At 44.9% G+C, this 21,404-nt stretch overlaps 1 protein-coding gene across 1 annotated transcript in view; it reads left to right on the forward strand.

Annotated features, from left to right (window-relative positions):
- LOC147901294 (Cyclophilin-like peptidyl-prolyl cis-trans isomerase family protein) overlaps nt 1–21,404 on the forward strand; it is a 67,012-nt gene that overhangs the window by 15,474 nt on the left and 30,134 nt on the right. The window contains exons 3-4 of the mRNA XM_087375910.1: nt 18,966–19,025; nt 19,247–19,332. Coding sequence (XP_087232036.1) covers nt 18,966–19,025; nt 19,247–19,332 — 146 coding nt within the window. The remainder of the gene's footprint in view (nt 1–18,965; nt 19,026–19,246; nt 19,333–21,404) is intronic.

Raw genomic sequence — 21,404 nt, forward strand, 5'->3', positions numbered from 1 at the left:
ATAGAGTTTGGCACAGCTTTGTGGGGTCAATAATGGGAATCGATATGGCTGCATTGGAAAGTGAATGGACCCTTGCCATAGACACTTATCTTATCTTGATACACGTGTATAAATCCAGTATTCGTTCCTTCCTGTCTAGTATTGGGATGTGGACATGGAATGATTTCTTAAAGGCTATATGGAGTGGTTATGAGACCAGGCAGGTTTGTCAAATTTTATACTTGGTCTGCTTGGGAGTAGATCTAGAATATTTTGGAGAAGTCCAAATGATGCAGGATGTTCACGTATATGGCATAATTCTATTTTTGTGCTCTGCATTTGTTTAAATGCAATAAGTTATGAAAATCCATTGGTTCAGTTTCAGCATGTATGACAAGCCTTAAAGTGACCTAATAGGGCACTCTTTTAGTAGTCCTTTGAAGGAAGACAGATCCCTGCTCTTTTCAGGCCTTTCAAGAAAGTCTTGATAGTTTGGATCAGCTTTTCCTTCTCAAAGGTGACAATTTGCTATTGTGCTAGCATTTTCGCGGTTTTGCACAAGGAAACATCTACAGCCACTTGGATCAGTTTACAGCAGAAATTGGTCAATAACGCATCAAAATTTTCTTCAATCTTCTCTTTGTATTTAGAATTTTCAAACTTTGTTTGGCTTCCGTCTGGCTGTGAATGCTGGAAGAGTGGGTAGGGACAGATTTCTCATTAATTTATTGGGACCGAATTAGAAAGTCTCTTGCACGCTTGGGGGGGGGGGAAGGGGTTGGGAGTGCTTTAGGTGGTAGATCTCACCTCAAGCCTCATTTGTGGTTGGCTTGCTTCCCCTTTTCCTCATCTTCAGGAGCGATCTCTAGTTCAGCTCCATACACTCTTTGGCAAAAGCTTATATTTTAACGGGTGCACTTATGTTGGAAAGGTCCCCTCCCCATCTGTAAGCCCCCATATGAGGAGAGTGCGGGAGAGGGAGCCCTACGGCAGGATGTGCTCAAAAGAAGAGAGGAGGGTACCTGGCTGATCTGCAGGAGCATAAGGCGGAGCAGAGGACAGCAGTAGGGACCCAAGAGAAGAGGCCATGAACTCACGGATGATGTCAGCAATAGTACAGAACAGTACGGAGCTGAAGTGCACACATGTGGGCAGATCAGGGAGCCAAGAAAGGGTGCAGCGGAGGCAGGACCGACAAGCACACATGGGTTGGCCAGGAGAGAGGCTGGTTGGGCTGCTTTGAGGCAGCCAACGAGGCCTTATATAGGGCAGACCTAGGGGCTGGGCCCTTGCCTTGAAATGAGGGCTCATGCCCTAGTTTTGTGGGTCAAGAGGGCCCCTGTTTTGAGCCTCAGAAGGGGCACATTTTATAGGCTAGAGGGGGCAGAATGACCGACCAGCAAGTCGGCCATTTTGGGCCTGACTGAGTCTGTTGGTTGGCCAGCCCTTTGGGCCTATAAAAGGGAGGGCCTTGTGCCCTCATAATTCATCATCTCGAGCAGCCCTTTGACAGCAGATAGGAGCAGCAAGAAGGCAAGCCTTGGGCCTACCCACAGGAGGTGAAGGTGACCCGAAGGAGCTTTGCAGCTACCTTCTTGAGACTTTCGAACCTGCTACAGACTTGGAGTGCTTTCCACGCCCCCTAGTGCATATCTCTTGGCTCATTCTTGCATTTTGGGGCATCTACTTGCTGCTCTTTGATTCAGGTTTACTCAGTTCTACATTTCCAGGCGTATTTTTGCTGCTTTTCCATTGCAGACTGAGCTTGAGTGGCAGCCCACCTAGGCTGGTTTCCAGACAGCAAGGTGGAGAGGATCGTTCTGGACGGAAAGTCTACGGACTCTCGAGGTGGAGTACGCGGGCTCGAGTCTAGAGATAGCCGGCAGATAGGAATAGTACCTTGTGGTAAGATCAGAGGACCACACCATTGGTGGGACTCTGGATCTATCTCTTTTATATTGGGTCCATAGCTTTGGACGGAAATATATTATTTTGGTGGTTTCTATATCTGGCTGGTTCATTGTCTATTGATGAGTTTGCACATCTATCCTATGCATATAAGTTTAAGAAGTTTGTGATTCCACACCCCCACACCACACTGTATGAGCTTTTGGGCTATTCTATCAGTCTTCCGCTGTGCGTACCCTTTGTTGGTTAATTTCTAACATGGTATCAGAGCCCAAGTAGGAGACTCACAGGTGTGGGAGCCTGAAGGCAGGGAGCTTGCCGAAGACCCTGATTTAGAAGCTCTTGGGAATTGACTTCCACGACTGGAGGACAGTGCCCTTACGAGGAGGGTGACATAGGTTCAATCAGGTGCGTAAGGAGTTCTAGTCTACGGAAGGTTGAGTTTGTTTGACTTTGCTATGTGGTTTAGCAGCAGAGATGTGGATCTCTTCATCCTCTTCAGCCCCTGTTCTCCCTTCCTCCTCCCCCAGATTTCTTTCTTTCACCATCCCGAACTTTGGAGAGTTTGGGAAAATGATGGGTCAAATTACTTGATCTGGAAGGTGAAGATCAGGAGTCATTTAGTGGCTCGAAAGCTGTGGAAATTGACAATGGGAGTGGAGGCAAAGTTGGAAGATACGGTGGACAAACAGGGGAAGATACTCATGCCAGTAGATGGAGAGGAGCTCGAAGCTTGGGAAGACAGAGATATGTCCATGCTCTGGCATTGATCATAGGGACTATAGCGGACTTTGTGCTTCCTCACATCTAGATGGCCGAGACGTCAGTAGAGGCGTGGGTCATTCTGAAGGATTTGTACAAGACAGACAACACATCCCGGATCTTACTTCTTCAGCATCAGCTCTGCAACCTTGGTATGGATGAGGGAGATTCGGTACATGACCACTTGACGAAGGTCAATGTGGTGAGGGATGAACTGGTGTCAGTTAGTCAGAAGGTGGACTTGTGCCATTTGGCCTTGATGGTACTGAGGAGGCTACCTCAGAGCTTCAAAAGCTTTGTAACACTTGTGACAGCATGACAGAGGACCAAACCTCTGACTTTTGAGGAATTGGGTCCATTATTGCTACAGGAAGAAGCTAGGGAGAAGCTCTACAACAACAACAAAGATGACAAGGCGTTGTTGGCGAAGGATTATGTTGGCAAAGGGAAGGGTAAGCCTAATGGTGGCAAGTCTAAGAAGGATCACTTTGATGACGAGGACACTTCCAAGAGGAAGTAGATGAAGAAGTGTTTCTATTGTGACACGCTAGGTCATTTTGCGAAGGACTACAGAAAGGAGGAGGAGGATCAGAAAAATAGAAAGGAGGAGTCCGACTCAGATTCAGAGGGTGATACAAAAGCCAAAGCAAATGTGGTAGTCGAAGAGTTGTTCTTGGTGACATCCCTGTGTGTTACTGAGGTCAGATATGCCGACCTAGAAACCACTGAATGTTCTAGAGGACTACGACCAGGGAGTTACTGGAGCATCGTCATCGACGTGTTGGCATTGGGCTGAGGCGTGTCGGTGAGAGGGGGTGTTGGAAAGGTCACCACCCCATTTGTAAGCCCCCATATGAGGAGAGTGTGGGGGAGGGAGACCTAGGGCAGGATGTGCCCAAAAGAAGAGAGGAGGGTACCTGGCTGATTTGCAGGAGCGTAAGGCGGAGTAGAGGACAGCAGTAGGGACCCAAGAGAAGAGGCCATGAGCTCACGGATGATGTCAGCAACAGTACGGAGCTGAGGCGCACATGTGTGGGCAGATCAGGGAGCCAAGAAAGGGCACAGCAGAGGCGGGACAGACCAGCACATGGGTCGGCCAGGAGAGAGGCTGGTTGGGCTGCTTTGAGGCAGCCAACCAGGCCTTACATAGGGCAGACCTAGGGGCTGGGCCCTTGCCTTGAAATGAGGGTTCATGCCCTAGTTTTGTGGGCCAAGAGAGCCCTTGTTTTAAGCCCCAGAAGGGGCACATTTTTATAGGCCAGAGGGGGCAGAATGACCGACCAGCAAGTCGGCCATTTTGGGCCTGACTGAGTCGGTTGGTTGGCCAGCCCTCTGGGCTAAAAAAAGGGAGGGCCTTGTGCTTTCATAATTCATCATATGGAGCAGCCCTCTGACAGCAGACAGGATCAGCAAGAAGGCAAGCCTTGGGCCTATCCACAGGAGGTGAAGGTGACCCTGAAGGAGCTGCAGACTGAGCTTGAGTGGCAGCCCATCTAGGCTGGTTTCCAGACAGCAAGGTAGAGAAGATTGTTCTGGACGGAAAGTCTACAGATGGTCTAGATGGAGCACGCGGGCTCGAGTCTAGAGATAGCCGGCAGATAGGAGGAGTACCTTGTGGTAAGATCAGAGGACCACACCATTGGTGGGACTCTGGATCTATCTCTTTTGTATTGTGTCCATAGCTTCGGACGGAAATTTATTATTTTGGTGGTTTCTATCTCTGGCTGGCTCATTGTCTATTGATGAGTCTGCACATCTATCCTATGCACATAAGTTTAAGAAGTTTGTGATTCCACACCCCCACACCACACTGTGTGAGCTCTTGGGCTATTCTATCAGTCTTCCTCTGTGCGTACCCTCTGTTGGTCAATTTCTAACAACTTACCTTTGTGTTGCTCGTGTCCAATCCATTTTGGAGACTAGGTTTCATAATTACCAGGGACGCCCAATGCTGGAATGGTAGTGTTTCAGGATGGATGAAGGTAGAAGGGGGAACGGGAATGCCATGTGAAACGACATGTCATCTAATCACATGGAAATATATCAGAATGTGAAAACAAATCAGCTCTAAAATTTCCAGTTCAGCTTTAAACTTTTAAACACACACAAAGATCTATAGATAACTGAAATTTACATTTATGAAAATGTTTGCAATTTGCATAATGCCTTAGAGGTACAATATGCAGCGAAAGGTCTGCAAAATTTACAGCAAAAAAGGGGGGGGGGGGAGAGCGAGAAGTAGAAGAGGATTGGGTTGGGCCTTCGGGCTGAGAGGAATAGGGGTGGGGTGAGAGGAGGAGGGGGCTGAGAGTAGAGGCTGAGAGAATGGAGCTGAGGAGAGGAGGGGGACTGAGAGGAGTAAGGGACGAGGGTGGGCTGAGAGAGGTTGAGATGATTGCAAGGTAGAGAGGAAATACTTCACAACTGGATACATCGTTCTATCCTATCGGTAGACAAAGAGATTGAACCACTTATTGTTGAAGAACCTTCATCATATACTGGTGAGGTTGAATTTGCGGTAAAGATTGTACCTCGAGATGGTATTATGAGATAATCAAGCAGGTCAAGTAATTGATGAATAGTGAGGAAGGACTCATAGAATATACAAGGGTCTGAAGAACTGACTTACCAATCCAACAGCATAGCTCAAATCTAGCCTGGTAATAGTCATATAAATCAAACTTCCTACTATGTGTCTATACATAGTAGGGTCTTCCAGAAGCTCATCTGCATCTGCGCTCAACTTCACATTCTGCTCCAAAGGAACTGAAATAGGCTTACAGCCTGTCATCCCATATTTGGACAGCATGTCCAATCCATACTGCCTCTGCAAGAGCGGTATCCCACTTAGTGATCTAATTACCTCAATGCCCAAGAAATAACGCAGCTCTCCCAAATCCTTCATCTTAAACTTCTGCTTCAATAGCATTTTCACATGAAGGATATCTTCATCACTATCACCTGTGATGATCAAATCATCAACATAAATGACAAGCAGCATAATATCTTTCTCTGTTTTTCTCACATAAAGTGAGAAATTTGCCTTGAAAATCTAAAAGCCAATAGTGACAAGATACTGTCCTATCTTATCAGACCATGCTCTAGGTGCTTGCTTCAAGCCATACAAGGCTTTCTTCAACCTGCAAACAAACTCAGGATGAACAACATGAACATAACCTAGTGGTTGCTCCGTAAAGACCTCTTCTTGCAAATCACCATGCAAGAAGGCATTCTTTACATCCATCTGATGTAAAGACCATCCCTTTGATGCAGCCATAGCAATGACTGAATGTAAAGACCATCCCTTTGATGCGGCCATCCTTGCAACCGGACTGAATGTTTCTTCATAATCAATGCCATATGTCTGTGCATACCCCTTGACAACTAATCTTGCCTTGTATCTGTTCACAGAACCATCTGCATTGTGCTTCACCTTATAAACCCACTTACAGCCAATTGCATTCTTGTCTTTAGGCAAAGGCACCAATTCCCATGTAGCATTTGCTTCCAAGGCATTCATTTCTTCATCCATGGCTTTCTTCCATTTTTCTTTTCCCATAGCTTGCTCAAAAGAAGTGGGTTCTGGTTCCTGTATCACTTTGACCATATAGGCATAGTGAATGGCTGTAAATCCATCATATTCAGCCTATCCACAGGATACCTAGCTCTGGTAGACGTGCGCAAAATAGGCTCACTTCCAGGTGCTCTCAAAACATCCCTGGTCTTCCTTACTCCAGGTGTAACAACAGAAGGAATACCCAACTCATCATCAATGCTCTGTTCTGAGCCACTGGATTCACCATCCACATAAGAATGACCTGCATTCACATCAAACATGGCTGATCTATCTTCTCTTTTCCTTTTCGTGATATCTGCATACCACTATCTGCATTGCTTTGAGGAGATTCTCCTGATCTTAATGTGCCCGTCCATGGTGAAGTATGTGAACCACTACTAGAGGACACTGCAGGTCCACTAATATTTTGTGATTGCTGCTGTGAATTTTGTGCAGCATTATAATTTTGTGCATCTACATCATCAATCACATTTAGTGGTTTATACCAGCTGCTCATCTCATAAAAAACATCTCTGCTCACTGTAAACTTATGAGTAGAAGGGTTATAGCATCTATACTCTTTTTGCTGCAGAGAATAACTAATAAAGATGCACTTCTCAGCTTTTGGATCCAACTTGGACCTCAACTCATCTGGCACATAAACATAGGCAATGCAACACAAAATTTTCAAATAAGAAATATTTGGTTTCCTACCAGTATACATCTCCTCTGGCGTCATGCCATGTATTGCTGCAGTGGGAGTCCTGTTCATTATGTAAACTAGTGTAGCAACTGCTTCAGCCCAATAATAATCTGGTAGGTCTTTTTCATTCAGCATGGCCCGAGATACCTCTCTAATATGCCTGTTTTTCCTTTCTGCAAGTCCATTTTGCTGTGGGGTATGACTGCATGAATATTGCTGCTTTATGCCATGCTCCTGCAAGAACCTTGCAAACTCATTTGAGAGATACTCTCCCCCTCCATCTGACCTTAGGCATTTTATTTGCAGGCATGTTTCCTTTTCAGCCATAGCTTTAAAAGCTTTGAAATGCCCAAACACTTCACTTTTCTTTTTCATAAAATACACCCAAACTTTTCTGCTGTAGTCATCAATAAATGTGACAAAATAATGACAGCCTCCAATAGATGCAACTTTAGTAGTCCACACATCAGATTGGATTAATTCCAATGGCTTCTTACTCTCTTGAACATGTCTAGGAAATGGTTTCCTTGCCTGTTTTTCAAATTGACAGGTTCACATACCTTATGCATTTCTGCAACCTTGAATTTAGGCAATCCTGCAGCAATATTTTGGGCCTGCATTGATTTAAGTCGCTGTACATTAACATGACCAATGCGTTTATGCCAGATATCAATATCTGCAACTACACCGGTCCCATGTGCAAACATTGCTGCACTCAATTCAGGCATGTCCGCATCCAACGTAAAGATCCTGCCCTTCTTCTTTCCTTTTGCTATCAAGCGACCATTATTTTTCATATCCTCAACAAAGCATCCATGAGGATTAAATCTGACCTACAAGGCCCGCTCAACCATTTGACCAACAGAAACTAGGTTCTTGGTGATATTCGGGACATGAAATACATCAGACAGGTATTTCTTTTTTTCATCTTGCATAGACAAAGGAATTTTACCAATCTGCACAATAGGATGTGCAGTACCATCACCTGTCTCCACAAATCCTGGTCTTTTAATTTTCCTTGCATCTTGCATCCATTCTGCATGACCTGTCATGTGGTTTGACGTACCTGAGTCAACATACCACACATCATTGCTTTCTTCTGCACTTGTCACAGAATTGGTCATGTGCTGCACCATAAACAGATGCTCATTTCTGTCATCACCCTGTCTACTAGAAGATGCATAATTCCCTTGCTGCAATTTTTCATTCATGATGTCATTCTGCTTTTTATAGCAGTCTTTAGCCATATGATCCATTTTACCACAGTAGTAGCATTCAACATTGCTGTTTGTATTTTGGCCTCTTTGCCATTCACCATGACCTCTTTGGCTCCCCCTGCCTCTAGAGTTACCACGTCCTCCTCCATAGGACTGGTTTTCTTGAGTTTGCTGCATATTCTGATTTCTATCATGGCCTCCAGATCGGCCTGCTCTACCTCTGCCTCTACCTCTGCCAACATTTGAGTAGAAGACAGTTTCTTTTGAAGTTCCTCCTGAAGAAGATGCACCACCATTTCTCTGCTCTTCAGAAATTAAAAGAGCAAACAACTCCTTAAAATCAGGAAATTTTTCATGGACGGCAATGGATGTCCGGAACTGTGCATAATCCTTTCCTAGACCATTCAAGGTCACAGAAACTAAATCATCATCTTCCACTGGCGACTCAATGGAAGCAAGTGCATCTGTAATTTTCTTCACCTTCATGTGGTAGTCATTGATGCTCATATTTTCTCTCTGCACATTGTGCAACTCTTGCTTGAGTTGCATTTTCCTGGCTTGCGTATTTGTGCTGTACATTTTTGCCAAAGTATCCCATGCCTCCTTTGGCGTACTTGCATCCTGAATATGCACAATCATAGAATCTGAAATATTGATAGACAGCCAGTACATAACTTTTCTGGCTCTCTCATGCCATGCTTTAAATGCCTGCATTTCCTGTTGATTGGGAACATTAGGAAGAACTGGTTCTTCTTTATTTCGTGTAATGAACTCCTAATAGCCTTTTCCCATAAGGAAATTCGTCATTCTAAACTTCCATGCCTGGAAGTTGTTCTTGTCAAGCTTTTCAGCGACAATTTGTGAAAGAGAATCAGACGCCATTACAGAACATTGCAAAATATTATGTCACTGCAAAAAATACAGCTTTTGCCTCACAAGGGCAAATTTGCAAAACTGACGAAAGTGGTATTTAACCACATAGTCATTTCCTAGTGACGATTTTGCATCAATAGGCAATAAGTATGATTCTGTAACTCCCAATATCTCTGCGCACAGGCATACGATGCAATTTCTGCGGCAACTTTTCACCGACCTGCAGAGCAGTGGTCGCATAGCAAAAACAGGGCCTTTTCTCAGTGCTTCCGAAGAACTTCCGCCTCCAAAACGGGCCCCGAAATGGCCTTGAATCAAAAAAATAAAGTCACACCGCGAAGGGCGTCTCAATCTGAGACAATGCACTCTTGCACTTTCCAACTGTGCTACCTGCAAAGATTTGCTCCCAAACTCGAAAAAGGAAAGCAACACTGGTCCTCTTACCAGGACACTGCGAACTTGGTTTGCTTTCTTGAGCTCCTTACCACGAACCAGGCTCTGATACCATGTGAAGATAGTGGGAGAGAAGGAAGGAGTCTCACTTGCGGCTTTCTCACATACACAATGGGGGAATACACACAAAGGTGGAGGCTGAAAACAGTTTTCCTCTTCTTAGTTGTGAAAGTCAAAAGACCTCTAGTACAAAGAAATAGAAGAACCCTATATGTGGGTCTCAAACCAAACTCAGCTAACTAAGGTGGCATACTAATCGAGCCCACGAACTAGAGTACATAAGGATAGATGTCATCCATCTATTATTCATGGGCGGTGTACCAACCGCATTTGCAGCTAACAAGTCGGTGACATAAATGCACAACGGTCACCCTGGCATATCACGAGTGGAGCTCGATATCTCAACACTTTATCCTCCATAGAAGCTGCATGAGCGCCCACTAACACAGCCTGTAAGGTTATTTTGTTGAGGAGGATCTTTAATGATGTTGGACTTATTCGAAAATATCCAACTTTATTATTGATCGATAATCGAAACTCTATTGAATTGGTCTAGGATCGTGTATTTCATGCTTGGACAAAGCATGTTGAGGTGCTGAAATTGAGCGTATGTATTGTGTGATAGAAGTTCAGGTGGCTGATATCAAAAGCAAACCTCTTGCTAGGATTCAGCAAAAGAAGTTTTCCAACTCGAGGGGCATGAAGCCTAGTCAATTTCTAATCAAGAGGGAGTGTTGGCTTACTAAATTACCCTTGGGGTAATTTTGGGTTAATCCTAATTAAAGGTTAAAAAGTGTGGTGGGTAGAACTTAGGTCCTTGGTTAGGACATCCATGACGTTAGGTCATGGATATGGGTTATAGATTTTAAGGGGCCAAATGAGGTGGCAAGCCCCATATACATCCACCATGGATGAAGGGGATGGGTGCCACATGCCACACATCAATCAATTCGTCTATCTCATGCGACCTTGCAATGTGTTATATAGGCATGCTCTCACGATCTCCTACGAGTGGCCTATAAGCTACCATCCACTCCATTGCTTTCTTACATACTTGATTCGGGATATGGATTTTTATATCCTTGTCTCTTCCTTGTCTCTCTCTCTAACGGAACTCTTTTCATGGGAATGTTCAATTTTTAAATGCCAAACACGAGATGCTTGTTTTAGTCCACACAACGCTTTACACAATTTACAGACCACCTTCTTGCAAAGTTTATGAGTAGGGAGAGAACACACAACGTTGGATTAAGTTTGAGAAGCTGATCTGAATTGCACACAATGCATTTATAGTACATACATTTGCTGAAAACACAATGCACTATTGTACATACATTTGCTGTGTTTCATATTATCACTAAGGGACATCTAAAGCCTAGCTAAAAGAGAGCATTTTATGAATGTTGATGTAGGTTCATTTGATGCAACAGTCTTCTGTTGGGATTTAGGGGTCACCTCCCCACCTGTGAGCCCCCAAATGAGGAGGACATGGGTGAGGCATGCCACCTGGCAGAGCAAGGGGCTGCCACGGGGGCAGATCTGGGATGCAAGGCAGGGCTGCCACATGGGCAGCATGCAGGCTGCGATGTGGGAGCATGAGCAGCAAGATCAGGCTGCTGACAAGCCCCAGATGGTGGGCAGTAAGGACCCACAGGAGGTACCAGGACCAGAGCAAAGGATGCTGTCAGAAGGCTGAATGGGTTGGAGCTTGGACTGGGGTGCGCGACAGAGGCAGCAGCAGTCTGGAGCAGATAAGGCCCTGCAAGGGTACCCAATTTGGACTATCAGGACCCTGTTATAGGCCTGCAGAGAGACTGGTTGGCTGACTTTGGAGGGCCTCCAGCCCTATAGAAGGGCCCCTAGCCCTGGGACCTATTCATTCTACAAAGGATCTACTATTGGCTGTCTATCAGGGCAGCAGAGAGGCCAGGGATCATCAAGAGATTGGGCAGAACAGTCTGCAGATCACCTACAGGTTGAAGAGCAGTATCCTATACTTAGGGTCTACCGGCTCTCAGATGGCTGCAGTTCCAGCAGCAAGCAGATCTGAGATTGGTGGAGCACTCAGCCTCCAGGTCTTCATCTGGAAGAGCAGCAGTAAGGAGTGTCCAAAAGCAGAGCAGCAGCAAGGAGTGTCCACAAGCGCACCACTACGTAGCCGACTGAAGCTCTAGGAGAGCACGGAGGCTGCCAGCAAGAGGTAGATGACAGTTTTGGGTGGTCAGGGGTCCACATCTAGGCACGGCACCTGTCTGCTAGATAGTGGCACACTGAACACATTCTTTTGTATCAGGTTTTGTCCATTGTTTGGACTAATCTATAAATACACAATCTACTGTTTTACGCTACTGTTGCATTGTTCAAAGATCTAAGTCTGTATGCAACTCTCTATGCACTTGTGTACATATTAAGGAAGAAGTGAGATTTGAAATAGCATTGTGTACATATCACTGAAAGAAGGAGATTTGAAACAGCACTGTGTGATTTCTGGGCATACGCTTATACAATCTTCCGCTGCAAGAGTGTTGGCTGTAGCAAGCAACTTCCACCTCTGTTTTCTAACATCTTCCCTTTTTCAATCATATAAATGACCTAGGTTTGATTCTGTGCATCTATGGGAGCAGATGATTACTTTGCTTGTAGGTGACATTTGAAGTTTAGAAAGTCTCTCAATGCAAGTCAATTGATTTTTGCTAGGGATTGGAACATGACTCACGCAGCACCAAAGTCCCTTACATTACTGGTTTGGTAAGTTAGCGGAGTAGGTGGAAGCCTAGCGTATCCTAGCCTGTCAACTGCAAGGATTTGAATGAATGCAGAAGTATGAAACTGTTTGCCTAGACTGACAAGTAGTCCCCAGATTGTTTCTATGATACTAGACAAAGGGTCAGATGAGGTGGTATATTTTAGCCTCTTCAACTAACTCGAATCGTATTCCTATCAAATGATGGTTTGCTTTTTCATCTGAAATGTCAAAGGTGACTGTAGTCTTTTTTGTGTAGCTTTCCTTTGGAGGCAAGGTCTTAGAAGACAATTGGTGCTATGATAGTAAATCCAACTAAAAGAAGAGAATCAGGCCGATTGTTTGGTTAGAATGTGATATTAAAAAAGACAAAACTGTAGGAATATATTATTGCATATATTAAGGGTGCTTTGTTGTAACATTGTGAGACCGCCCAAAGGATCCTGATTTTGCCCAGCTCTTGAATTCATTGTAATGCTTAATTTAGCAAACTCATTTATGTCATTTCTGTTGAAGGTTGTTTTCAAAATTCGACATTAGCTAAGCTCAGCTTTGGCAGCTTATGAACCCAACAGGTTACTTCATTTTTTTCTTTGGCTTGCCATGTTGCATTGCCACATCATCAGGGGTTCTAGAAACCCAAAAAATGTAACTACATAGAGTAGTTGTGTCTTGTTCTTGTGTGCTTCTCACGTACATGAGGGTTCAATCAATACAAGCCAGCCTGTTTTTGTGTTTCTGCTTACTTCTCACTGGCCCAACATGGTATCAGGGCAATTTGGATTAGCTTTGGGGCAGGATTCACAAGAATACATCACCTGTAGCGTATGTAAGCAATAGAAGAGATTCCTAGATCTTCTTCTGTTGCAGTTTTCTTCCTGCTTTCGTAAGTTCCTTAGCTTACCTCTGCTTCTATGCAGAGCTGAGTTCATTTTCGTGTGTTTGGTCTCTTGAATATTGGCAAGCATATGCACAATGCCAGCCCACAGCTTGGGACAATACCAAGCAGTCTGTCTTCATGCGAGTTTGTTGCCCCTCACATACTGTTTCTCCATAAGTTGCGACAAAAAAAAAAAAGTATCAGGATTTTATTTTGTGTGAATTCACTTATTGGTCACAAGTGACTGTGTCCAACACTAGTGCTGATGAAATTTTCTGTTAGATATGCTCAATGCCCCACCCTCCTGGTAACCACCAGTGGTCCAAGGTGCTCAAGTTGTAAGGCCCCCGTATGAGGAGAAGCCATATGTGATCCCGAGACACTGGATGGATCCTGACTTGCATGTCAAATGAGGTCTATCAATGAGACCGTTGATGGTAGAAAGGTGATTGTGTGGGAGCCCTTTATTCTTGCTGGGGCTTGGGGGCCAGTTGGCCCCCCTGGTGGGGGTTTGGGGGTGAGAGTCCTTGAGGTGACGGTATAGGGAATATTCCTTGAATATTCCATGGACGACTAGTCGGTTCCACCGACTAGTTTGACTGGTTGGTTCCACCGACTACGTTGATCCGACTACCGCCCTCATAGCTATAAAGAGGCGACCTCCCCAGCCCATTGTATTGGATCAGATCTTCCAGCTAGTAGCTCTTCACCTAGTATCTGTCTAGATCGCCATCTAAGCTCCACTGTGGGAGCACACGGGTGGATGGAGCCATCATCTGTACTACTTGAGTATTGAAGGAATTTTTTTTTCATCTCCAGTTTGTTGTGTACTCTCTATTCTTTGTTCAGTTTCTGTTTTGCTGCGCCGTTGCTCTAAGGATCGAAGAATAGAAGAGAGGCCAGGGCTTCAACAACATACGGAGTGATGGCAACATGAAGCGGCTCAACAAGAAGGGGCTCAAGTTCAGCAGCTGCTGCTGCACCAACAATCCAGGCGTTGAGGATTCGCCCACCAGCCTTCACTGAAGGCAAGCCAGATGGTACGAACTACACTATGTGGAAGTTTAAAATTACTGCTACTCTGGATTCATATGAGCTTCTGGAGGCAGTACTGGGGACTGACCCAGAACCACAAGGAACCCCCGACCTAGCAAATCCGAGGAGTACGATACCTCCTCTAATATCGACCTTCTACGAGCTTGGAAACACAAGAACGCAGATGCTCTGTGTGCTTTGGTTACAAGTACTACTGATAGTGTTTTGACCTTGATTTAGCATACATCTAAGGCAACTGTGGCTTGGAACATATTAAAGAGTCAGTATGAGACGCGTAAATCAAACAAGGATCTAGAACCTGGAGAATCAGCTCGTAGCTGAGAAGTTTAATGAAGGAGAGACAGCGGAGGCGTTCATAACCCGAATCAAAAATCTACGTGACTAGATGGCCGGTGCTGGGATACAAAAGACTAGCGAAGAGCTAGATTGACGATGTCTCTGGATATGTCCATTAAGGTTTGATGGACTAGTAACAGTGCTTAACACTTAGGTGAGACCCCAACCATTGTTATTTAGAGGAGTTATGTGCTTTACTTATGGAGGAGGAATTGAGGCTTAAAGCTCGAGATGGAGGTGGCAATTGGAATGCTACGTTCTCTGCCACTGCGAAAGGCAAAGGTGGTTCCTCCACCAAAGGTGAGTCCTCTACTAGTGGTGACAAAAAGAAGAAGGGCGGCAAGAAGAAGTTTTAGGGAGAATGCTTCTATTGCAAGAAGAAGGGCCATGTGATTGCAGAGTGCTGGGTCAAGAAAGCAGATGAAAAGAATGGTACCCTGAAGAAGACAGATAAGGGGAAAGAGACAGCTAACACAACGGAAGCAGAGTTGGGATCTATTTTTGGCCATTGAGGAAGAGTGTTCCTCAGTTCAAGAAGCGTTAAGCACTGATTCATGGGTGTTGGATAGTGGTGCCTCCCGTCACATGACTTGCAAGAAGGGTCTATATTGTTCCATGCAGCCTCTATAAGAACCTATTACCCTGACGGTTGAAAATAACACAAAATGCCCTGTTGAGGATATATGTGCGGTTTCATTTATTTCTGTAAATGGAGATGTTAAGAAACTATCTAATGTGCTGTATGTTCCACAAATCAAGAGAAATTTGCTATCAGTTGCTTTCATAACTGACCTTGACCATGAGGTGAGGTTCAATAAGACAGGAGCAAAAATTTTGGATAGTACTAGCAATCTTGTTGGCACAGGAGTAAGAAGGAACAACGTGTATGAGCTAAGTGCTCTTACAGCCACTGCTGGAGTGGGCGCAAGCAGACTTTGACACGAAAGATTCGGCCACATCGGATTTGCAGTGCTGAAGGAGATGTAGAAGCAAGGTATGGTTGCTCACTTACTTGCAGTAGCAGAAATCAAAGAACCATGTGAAGCTTGCATGATGGGCAAGTAACAGAGAAAGGCATTCCCACAAGAAAGCAAGAGTAGAGCAAACGCTCCTCTAGAGTTGGTGCATGTTGACTTGTGCGGTAAGATGCCTACACAGGCCTTAAGGAGATCTTTCTATTTTTTAGTGATTGTCCACGACTATAGTAGGAAGATGTGGGCGTACTTTCTTTGCGAAAAGGCTCAAGCTTTTGGTAAATTGAAAGAATGGCTACAGCTTGTTGAAAATGAAACAGGGAGAAAAGTGAAGAAAATCAGATGACTTGTGCGGTAAGATGCCTACACAGGCCTTAAGGGGATCTTCCTATTTTTTATTGATCGTCGACGACTATAGTAGGAAGATGTGGGCGTACTTTCTTTGCGAAAAGGCTCAAGCTTTTGGTAGATTGAAAGAATGGCTATAGCTTATTGAAAATGAAACAGGGAGAAAAGTGAAGAAAATCTGATCGGATGGCGGTGGTAAGTTTGTTTCTACATAGTTTGGAGATTTTTGCAGGAGTAAAGGGATCAAGCAACAAATGACGACACCACATACGCCTCAGCAAAATTCGGTGGTTGAACGTCGAATGTGGACCACCGTGGAGATGGGGAGGTGCAGGTTGAAAGGTATTGGAGTGCCAACCACTTTTGGGGTGAGGCTGTCAATACTGTGGTTTACATTCTTAATCGTAGCTATATAAAGGCACTCAAAGGTAAAACACCACATGAGGCTTACAGCAGTAAGAAGCCATCTGTCTCTCACTTTAGAACGTTTGGGTGTGACTGCTATGCGCATGTACCAGACAAAGAGAGAAACAATCTACAACAAAAAATCACCAAATGTATCTTCTTAGGCTATTGTGATGAGAAGAAAGCTATAAGTTGTATGATCGAGAGGCAAAGAAGATCATAGCGAGCCGCGATGTGGTGTTCAGGGAGCAGCCACATGCAGTGGAGGTAGAGAAGAGCTCTTCCACTTTATCATCGAGCGAAGAGGTAATTCACTATGGACCTGTCCCAGGAGCTATAAAGGAGGAGGAAATATCAGATGATGAAGGTATAAGTCACCAATCTGTTGTTACACCACCGGAAAAGCCATTGTCGCGATGGGTAAGGCAGCTCTACGACCATGATAACCAAATGCCTATGTCTGTTGAGCAGCATGCAGATGGACCAAGGCGATTTGAGAGAATCGAGGAGCAAAGGAGGGCTTCTGCTCACATAGTGAATATGGCCTTGATGGCTGAGATTATTGCAGAAGTAAAGGAGCCTGCGAGTTTGGAGGAAGCACTTGTAGACCGAGATTAAAAAAACGCTATGCAAGTAGAATATGACAGTATTATGAAGAATGAAACTTGGGAGCTGGTAGATCGACCACCTAACAGAAAGGTTATTGGCACCAAGTGGGTTTGGAAGGTAAAGTATAAGGCCGATGGGGCTTTGAAAAAGTACAAAGCCAGATTGGTTGCACAAGGATTTTCGCAAGTTGAAGGGTTTGATTTTCAGAAATCTTTCGCTACGACTGTCAGAATGACTACTATTCGCACAGTACTATCGGTGGCTGCTCATAAAAAGTGGCCAGTTTATCAAATGGATGTTAAATCAGCATTCTTGACTGGTGACCTCAAGGAGGAGGTGTACGTGGCTCAGCCACCTGGGTTTGAGGTCCCCCATTCTGAGAATAAGGTATGTAAGCTGAAGAAGGCTCGAAACACACCCCAAGAGCATGGTACCAATGGATAGATAAATTCTTTCATAAATTAAACTTCAAAAGATGTCTCAGATGCTAACTTATATGTGTACAGGAAAGGTGAAAAATCTGCTATTATTGTTCTATATGTGGATGATCTCTTTATTACAGGTGACTACGAAGACATGATCTAGCAGACTAGAAAGGCATTGAGCACAGAGTTCGAGATGACAAACTTAGGCTTGATGCACTACTGTGTGGGGATTGAAGTTTGGCAAGAGCCAGACAAGATCTTCATCTCTCAACAGAAATATGCAAGGGAGATCTTGAAGGCATTTGGTATGTTTGAGTGCAAGGAGATAGCTACACCTATGGAGGTAAATGCGAGGCTGTCTATGGAGGATGCCTCACCACCAGCAGACATCGGGAGGTACAGGAAGTTGGTTGACAGTCTCATCTATCTGTGCAACACCAGACCGGACATCAGTTTTGCTGTTGGCATTTTGAGTAGGTTCTCTAATAAGCCCTGGGAGAATCATTGGAATGCAGGGATGTGGGTGCTCAGGTATATGAAGGGCACTCTTGATTATGGCATCACTTATGGTACGGGCACTTCCTTGGCTGGTCATTGTGACTCAGATTAGGCTGGAGGTGTTGATTCCAGGAAATCAGTTTCTGGATATTATTTCTCTTTAGGTTCAGGTATCTTCTCTTGGATAAGTAAGAAACAACCAACAGTGGCATTGGCTTCTACCAAGGCTGAGTACAAGGCAGCATGTTGTACCGCTTGTGAAGTAGTGTGGCTGAGGAGGATCTTATGGCACATGGGAGTGCAAGAGAATGAGGCAACTGTGCTGAGGTGCGACAATCAAAGTTGCATGGCCATTGCTAAAAATCGAGTGTTTTATGCGCGCACAAAACATATAGAGATTCAGTATCACTATGTGTGTGATTTGCTGGATAGTGTAATTGGTCTACTGTCCAACAGAGCAAAATGGAGTAGATATCTTCACCAAGGCACTTGGGAAGGATCAGCTTCAGGGTCATCTTCAGAGAATCGGCATTGGGTCAAGAAGGTAGTTTACCTATGGGTGGACATTGAGGGGGGGTGTTAGATATGCTCAATTTCCCACCCTCCTGGTAACCACCAGTGGTCCAAGGTGCTCAAGTTGTAAGGCCTCCATATGAGGAGAAGCCATGTGTGAGCTCGGGACATTGGATGGATCCTGACTTGCATGTCAGATGAGGTTTATCAATGAGACCGTTGATGGTAGAAAGGTGATTGTGTGGGAGCCCCTTATTCCATGGACGACTAGGTTGACTCGTCGGTTCCATCGACTACGTTGATCCGACTATCGCACTCATAGCTATAAAGAGGCGACCTCCCCAATCCATTGTATCAGATCAGATCTTCTAGCAGAGATCTTCCAGCTAGTAGCTCTTCACCTAGTATTTGTCTAGATCGCCATCTAAGCTCCATTGTGGGAGTGCACGGGTGGACGGAGCCATTATTTGTAATACTTCAGTATTGAAGGAAAATTTTGTTCGTCTCCAGTTTGCTGTGTACTCTCTATTCTTTGTTCAGTTTTTATTTCGCTGTGCCGTGTAATTTAACATTTCCTTTTGTCCCTCAGCTTGATAGGTTGAGAAGCTGGGTAAATACAAAACAATATTGCATGTGATAAATATATTTAATCCTATAATTAATATTTAGTTGGGTAATTAAGGGAATGATTCAACTTGCAAGGCCTTAAATTTCTCTCATTTTGCAGGGTCGTGACAGCTTTGAGCTTCGGATAGGGCAAAGCCTTGAGAAGGCTCCACGGTATGCGGTAAGTCATTTTGGGTCTGCTTTAGTATAATAAAGAGAAACTTATTGAATGAAATCTTGTTGATGTTTTTGGGATTGCTTTGTTGTAAGCGGTTTGTCAGTTCTACTGAAATTTATAGATATGAGGGTCCTTTTGCTTGTATTATGACAGGATAGCTGATTATCTTCCAATGGCATGCACAAACCCTAGAAACTCATGAGCAGACTGTGTGGTCAAAACAGGTTTTGAATACGACAAAAGGACTTATAAGTGTGCAGCTAGCAGTACAAGTTGCCTTGAAAACAGTGGAGCAATTTGCCAAATACAGGTGGATCCTTTTAAAATTACAACTGCCTTTTTAAACCTTGCTGTGCACATGTTGGGCAACCTGAATTTCTTTGTAATTTCCAATGATGTTATAGGGAAAAATTTGTTTGAACGATTAAAAACAAATGTCAAATGGGTTGAGCCAAAGTTGATGTGTGTGTGTGTGTGTGTGAGAGAGAGAGAGAGAGAGAGAGAGAGAGAGAGAGCAAAGAAAGATGTATTAACGTCCGCGGGAAGCCTCGCGGGCCTATGGGACAAAGTACACAAAAGAGAAACTCATAAAAGCCTTAATGGGCTGGAGCAAAGGGTGCACTAAGGCCCTTGCTGAGTACTGATCTATACTGATCTAATGAGCTCAGTCAAAGCAAACTTAGAGTTGGGACTCAGAAGCCGAAGCCTGGCACTGTGGTGGCTCTCTGGTGAGCTGTGAATATCTCGGATCTGTGTCTGTCGTCCTGTCTCATGCTGTGGCGGGGGGCGTGCTCTCCTCGATCTCGTAACTTGTTGAGCTCTGTCTAGAGTGGCCCTGTCTCTGGCAGTCTCCACTGAGGAAAGATGTGTTAGGATGGACCTCAACTCTAGCCGCTCTCCGTGTTGTGAGTGGTCTCTGCGTCCCTCCCTCGGCGGCATCGTGTCGGCTCTCGGGCTCCCTCTGCTAATCCAGGCTGTCCTCATATCAGCTGATGACTCTATCCCGTTGTACCTTGGAGCTGACTCAAATGCATCGAAGTCTGTGATGCCTTGCTGCTTTCGGTTAGCCTTTGTATCCTGTGGCCTGGTCGCCTCTTGTTGCTCTCAGATCTGTCATAGTAGTGTCTCTCTGTGTTGGTGCATCTCCATCAGGCAGAGCCCAATGCATACTTGGTCATGGAAGTGGATCAGTTGGGAGAGTGGACTGAAGCCGGATCCTCTCCAGGTAGAGGCAGTGATATCGTTCTCGGATCTCACTCAAGTGGCGCGTCCATGGTGTACTGAAAGGGGGGGAAGCGTGTCCATTTGAATACCGTGCCTGGCAAGCCATGTGGATATGCGTGCATACCATGTGTCTACTCCGCTCTCTGCTAGTCGTCTAGATGATTCTAAGGCCAGCCTCGATAGTCTCCAGTGAGGTAAGTCCCAAACTCTGTGGATGAATATCACTGTCTAAAAGAGGGCATCAACTTGGAGAGGTATCATGGCGAACTCTGCCTGTACTATCTCATGTGGGATTGAGGCCTTACTCCGAATCATCCTAGACCCCATAGTCACCTCTAGCTGCTCAAATCTCCACCACTCTGCCATCAGGAGATCACTCCCCTAGAAGGGTGTTGCATACGTGGCAGTCGGCCGTAGGAAAGTGTCAGAAAGCCAGCCCTTCGTTGGTGGATCCTGAAAGTGTGCTTGGAAGCATTATCTCTCTAGTTGGGTCAAAGCACACTGCCCACGTGTGAGTTATGCCCTAGCTGCATGAGCCATCGTGAAGATGGATCCTGTGAAGCTTGCTTCCAAGTACGTGCAAGACTGCACTATCTGAAGGGTCAGTGAGACTGAAAGGAGCACGTACAAGGTACAAAGTACAAAGGTCGATGAGAAACGCCGTCACGTCAAAACTAGGATAATGAAAGAATCTAGGTACAAGGTACTTGTACCTAGACCTAAGACTAAGTGTCCTAGGTGTCACATAGGACTAAGTGTCCTATGTGGCCTAAAAGGCACTAACACTACAAGTGCCTACACTTATGCCTACAAGGCACATACCATGGCCTATAGGGCATCACTAGAAGCACCAGAAGATGGCCTACAAACCCCCCTCCATGGGATGGGCTGAAGTACTCTGGAAACGCCTCAGAATACCTGGTATTTTCTGGTCATGGTGGCACATGTTCATCCAAAAGGATATAGCCACCTATGAATGTACAAGGGATGTCAGATCATGTAACAAAGGGAACCAAGTGTAAAGCTTGTCGGAAGACTTCGAACTTGGGACGAGGAAGTGCCTTTGTAAGCATATCTGCTATGTTGTCCTCTGTGGGAAGATAGGACAACTCTATGTCTCCTGCTGACAACTGCTCCCGAACATAATGATAGTGAACT

This window comes from Dipteris shenzhenensis, chromosome 6, assembly GCF_047967505.1.
Source record: "Dipteris shenzhenensis isolate YYH24624 ecotype China chromosome 6, Dip_SZ_1.0, whole genome shotgun sequence".
Classification (NCBI taxonomy): Eukaryota; Viridiplantae; Streptophyta; class Polypodiopsida; order Gleicheniales; family Dipteridaceae; genus Dipteris; species Dipteris shenzhenensis.